Source organism: Pogona vitticeps, chromosome 1 (assembly GCF_051106095.1).
Source record: "Pogona vitticeps strain Pit_001003342236 chromosome 1, PviZW2.1, whole genome shotgun sequence".
Classification (NCBI taxonomy): domain Eukaryota; kingdom Metazoa; phylum Chordata; class Lepidosauria; order Squamata; family Agamidae; genus Pogona; species Pogona vitticeps.
In genome coordinates this window covers 321,671,171-321,676,349 of record NC_135783.1, presented here as the reverse complement: position 1 = coordinate 321,676,349, position 5,179 = coordinate 321,671,171, and the positions used below count along the sequence as shown (strand labels likewise).

Here is a 5,179-nt window from a genome sequence, read left to right as displayed (position 1 = left end):
TATATATTTTTTGTCCTCCAGATTTTTTTGAACTACAACTCCCATAATTCCTTGATAACGGCTATGCTGGCAAATTACTTCTGGAGAGGAAAAGTAGACCCCGGTTTGTGTCTGGAAGTTTCCTTCAAGTGTTCTGATAGGATCAAAGTGCAATGAGGGACCTTTGCCCCACCCCACCCCCGGGGGCCCTGTGGCACATTTAAAGGCGGCCACAGACTGGAAACAGGGCTTTGCACACCATCTTATAAAGTTCGTTGTGTGATTTATGGATCACTGATTTGGCCTATATTTATTTCATATTGTTTTTCTAGCTGTAGGCATGACCAGAAATACGATGAGAATGGCTGGTCTGATTGTTCTGTTCTTTAGAACCAAGATGGCAAACAATTTAAATACAGTACAAGAATTTGAAAGAACTTAAAGACAGTAGTTTTAAATAAGCTGAGAGGTAGGTTCCAGAAAAATAGCTGCCTATTGTGGTGGTGTGTGCCAGTGGCACTAAAGGCTAATAAATGTAGCAGAATTCAGCTCACTTTATAAATGCAGAAAGTTTAGGCCATTGAAAATCATAGAACTGTGTGAGGCCAGAGGCAAGGGGATTGAGGCCCTCGCCGGAGTGTCGTCGTCCCCTAAGAAAGAGCAAGAGACACAGACAGATGCAGCAACTCCCAGCATCGTGACAATACAGCAGGGGGTAGACACCCGGGATCTAGAGCACGGTATGGCAAAGCTGTCCGTAGCAACTCAAACCAGGTTGGAAAAGGCGGGAACGGAGGACAGGGGCAGACCGTTGGTAGAGGCGGAAAGTGAAGATATAAAAGGGGAGAGAGATGCCATACCAAGGGGTTGGGAATTAATATGGGTTGAAGATCCCTGGACAGGGAGAGGTGAAGAGGCAGATTATAGGACGAGACGCAGTCTGCCCCCTAAACCCTCTTACTGGGGGGAATCAGAAGCTAGAGAGTGGCGGAGACGTTTAAGAGAGGAGAAGGAAGCTGTGGAAAGAGAGGAACATGGGAGGAGAGCATGGCGTTTGGAGGAGGCTCGCCGGAGGAGATATTTACCGGACCCTGGGACCCATGCACTGAGGGGACCGACCCCTTCTACTTGGAGGGAAGAGATGAGGAGACCCTTCCCTTGATAGACACTGGTCTGGACAGCCGGGACCATGAGGACTCTAACCCTTTTATCAAAGGTCCCTGGTATGAATCTGGTTACAACCCGTTTTTGCAAGATTTATGGACACCCTCGTTTGACCCATTGGCGGCGAGAGACAAAACGACAGACAAGTTAGATGTTTCTAATTCAATGTTTATTGAAAAGCCTGTGTTTGTGTCCAACCAGCCTGAGGCCATAACCGAACCATCACAAACTGTATAAAGTTTTCATTCTGACAATTGTTTTTCAGCCTTTCCAAAAGGGATGGGGGTTACAGGAGAGAACTGGTGAATCTCAAGGGTTATTTATTCAATCTATAGCCTCAAAAATGTCTGAATGAATATCTGCTCCCAGGAAGTGTAAATGATCTCAAACGTTGCTCCTAGCTGAAGATTTTCCAATTTCCCACCACACAGAATCTTGGCAATTTCTTGCTTTTCCTCAGCCAGATTCAATGGAAATAGGAAAACAGACACTGGAGCCATGTTTCATCTTAAGAGGGCCTTGACAGGATTGCACTGATCACTTTCAATGTACAGTATTTTCTACAGCTGTACATGTGTGAGAGAGAGAATGACAGAAAAAGTGAGAGAAGAATGTTTTAAAGTCAGTTTTATTATTCAGATCTGTCTTCATCTAATTAATATACAGTACAGTACATCACTACCAAACTGGTTGAATAAAATGTGACACATTAAACTTTTTATTCCATAGGTGGGAAAAGAAGTGTTACAATGTAACTGATTTGGTCAACTAGTTTTATCCATTTACTTTTACAGTGCAATTGTAAGCATACCTTCTTAGAAGTAAGTCCTATTGTTTTCAATGGGCCTTGCTCTTAGCTAAGTAGGAATAACATTGCAGGCTTACATTTCTATCTTAATTTTTAATCAGATTTGCACCCTAGAGTGATTTGTGTGTGAAATAATAGGGGCTCTGCATATCTTGTGGAATTTTAAATGGACGGATTCATTTGTTCAATAAATCTGATGGGTCCTAGTTTTAGCATAAGTCTTTGTCCCTCAGTATTAAAACATCTGAAAAATGTAGTACTGGTCCTTTAAACAAAGATAAAAAGACACCTTAACAATACAGTGTTTTAAAGAGGGCAGCTTGTTAGTCAAAATCCAGTTTTATAGTCAGCAGTACAGTATGTCTGTCTACCCCTTCCTAGGTTGGAAAGCATTAACATAATCAGTCAAAAAGAGAGTAAAAGATGGAAGGACAAAATACTGTAAACAGATTGTAACACTGCAATGAAAATGGAATACTTTATCATTTCTTTAAATTCTCAGGTATGTTTTCTTAGAGAACTAGGACTAAAAGGACTGTGTAAATCTGTGTAGATCTCTGTGTGTATTGTGCACTGTATATGTTTGATCATAATAAAAAATATTGTGACGTGCTCTGAGTGTCTTGATGGAGTTTAGGGCGATTCCTAAACCATGGAAGGTGGCATTAGCCAGTATATGTGATGTAACTGTGGATCTTAAGCTATGACATACCCAGCAAAATAATATAATGCTTTGAATTATTAGACACCACAATCTCTTTTAAGGAAAGATCTGAGCAAATCTTCTAGGAGCTGGCACTGCAACTCTCCTGATACATCTCTCAAACATAAGCTGTGTCCAATCATAGCCCTGTTTTGTGAGGAAGTTACTATTCATATTGTTTCTGTATTTGATCTCCGTTAAAGTTTACATACTCTTAAATTATTTGCCTGCTTTTTATAGATTAACCAGGATAAATGGACCCTCCACACCCTTAATGTTGTCAAAAAACTTAGAATACAACACATATTGTTCTCCTCTTTTAAAAGATCCAGGTGGGGAGGGGAGGGATGATTGGCGCTCATCAGAAGCACTCAGGGTTATTCAAATGTATATATCATGTATATATATGCGGCTGAGCTTAAATTTGTAGTCAGTGAAATCAGAGGGAAATGAAATGCAGAAGATACACTTTGACGGGCTTTGGTGCCCGCAGGCTCCCTGCTTTGACCAATCTGTTAGTCTTTAATATAGAACACGACTTGTGCTATCTTTTTAGCACTGTTGTAGTTCTCAATACTGTACAGTGTACTGTACATTTTAAGAGGATCGTCCTCCACACGCGTTGTTTTTGGTGAAAACTACATTTCCCAGAATCCCGCGGGAAGCGTCTTAGTTTCCCACCTTTCCTAACTCACGTGGTACGGACAAACTCTTTCGCCCATCATGCCCCCCGAAGGAGCCGGTGTGTGTGTGTATGTGGGGGGGGGGGGCAGGGAGAGAGACTCGGCTTCCCGTTGTGCATTGCGCGCAAACTACGAAGGGCCGGCAGGAGGCGCCTCCCGTCAAGGGGCGAATGCCGCCGGCGGCGAACAAGAACGGCCAGGCCGCGCTGGGCCTGCGGCCGCGAAAACCACTCAGGCTGGCGAATGGCTCCGCGTTGCCCGCCTCCGCCGCTCGGAATCCCGGGTGGTTCTGGAGCCCGCTCGGCCTCGTCTCGCTCCTCAGCTTCGCCACGCGCTTCTACCGCCTGCGGGAACCGCCGCACATCTGGTACGGGGCTGCCATAGAGACGGGGGCGGGGCTAGGCTTGGGAGGTGGGGCAAGGAAGGTTCTTGGACTGAAATTGAGTCTATTTCGGCAGGTGTATAAAGATAGACAGACATGCCTATTTTAGACTGCTTCGAGAAAAAAGAGGGGCTTTTAAAGCCACGAAATACAGGGCAGGGATAGATACTGCTTTTTAATCCTATTTTTAACAACCAGCTTAAGTTCTCTCTCTTTCTTCCATTATAACAATTTATTTATTTATTACTTTTATATCCCACTCATATGTTTTTGGGGCGCTACTCTGGGTGGCTAACAACAATTAAAATACCACAGACCAGCACCACCCACAAAGACATAATTAGAAACAAAAAACAATTTAAAACACAAAGTATCCTCAAAAAATCAATTTCTATCTCGTCATATTTGGTGAGAGATAAGATTTGGATATAGAAAGACTGACTTCAAGTTTCAGTCCACAGCAGCAATATTTTCCTTGGTCTGTACAGATTACTTTTTGTATGGGATGTTGAATGCTATATGCCCCTAATGATCTAAACACATTTATTAATCTGTGAGATAATCTATATTTCAGTTTATAATCATTTCCCCACCACCACCATTATAAACCTTGCCAATTTGCAACATTCTCTGAAGAAAACTCACTTGAAACCATTAGGATTTAAGTGGATATGTTTAGAACTGGACTTCTGAACTGTTAAAATGTATTACAGATCAGATATTATTGTCTAGGAGAAGTATCTAGCAAGTTATCAGCCCAGCAGATGTGATCTTATATTTACACCAAAAATGCCATCAATTAAGAAGGTTTCTGCTTTCAGCTTTGAACTTTATGCAGACCTGTTTGAATGTAATCATACTGAGTTACTGCAAATGGTAACGGTAGCTAGTGAAAGTATAATCGTTGACTTTTCTGTCTTATTTTATTAGTTGGGATGAAACACATTTTGGAAAGATGGGAAGCTATTACATTAACCGGACCTTTTTCTTTGATGTCCATCCACCTCTGGGGAAGGTAATCTGCTTTCATAAATTCTTATTCATTTTGAGATCTCATAAAATCCCTTGGCTGCGGAATATTTCATCCTAATAAACGTCCCACCATGATAGATTTTATGAACACTTCCATGGATATTCCTTTGAAGTAACCAATGGTAATTTGACTTTTCTTCTGAAAGCAAACTCCCTTATCTCAGCCTGTAGGCCAAGTGTTGCTTTCAGCCTTTTCTTGGACATAAAAAACCTCTCTACTAGTTCAGAAAAAAAGGTATATCTACCCAGGAGTCTTCCTACTGCAACTCACTAATTGAGAAAGTGTAAAGAGGGCATGTTGGTGATAACTGCCTCTTATTATTTTTTCCACCTTCTCATGATCAAAAGTGCTTCCTTTCCAGCATGTGATTCTTTTTCCTATTTCCACCACTCACTTTCTCAAGGTAGCTGAGTTTCCTGCTCTGGGA

At 41.9% G+C, this 5,179-nt stretch overlaps 1 protein-coding gene across 1 annotated transcript in view; it reads left to right on the top strand.

The window, feature by feature from the left end:
• The first annotated feature begins 431 nt into the window (after positions 1–431).
• Positions 432–5,179, top strand: part of POMT2 (protein O-mannosyltransferase 2) — a 38,175-nt gene continuing 33,427 nt past the window's right edge. The window contains exons 1-2 of the mRNA XM_020794366.3: positions 432–3,704; positions 4,650–4,734. Coding sequence (XP_020650025.3) covers positions 3,409–3,704; positions 4,650–4,734 — 381 coding nt within the window. The 5' untranslated portion in view covers positions 432–3,408. The remainder of the gene's footprint in view (positions 3,705–4,649; positions 4,735–5,179) is intronic.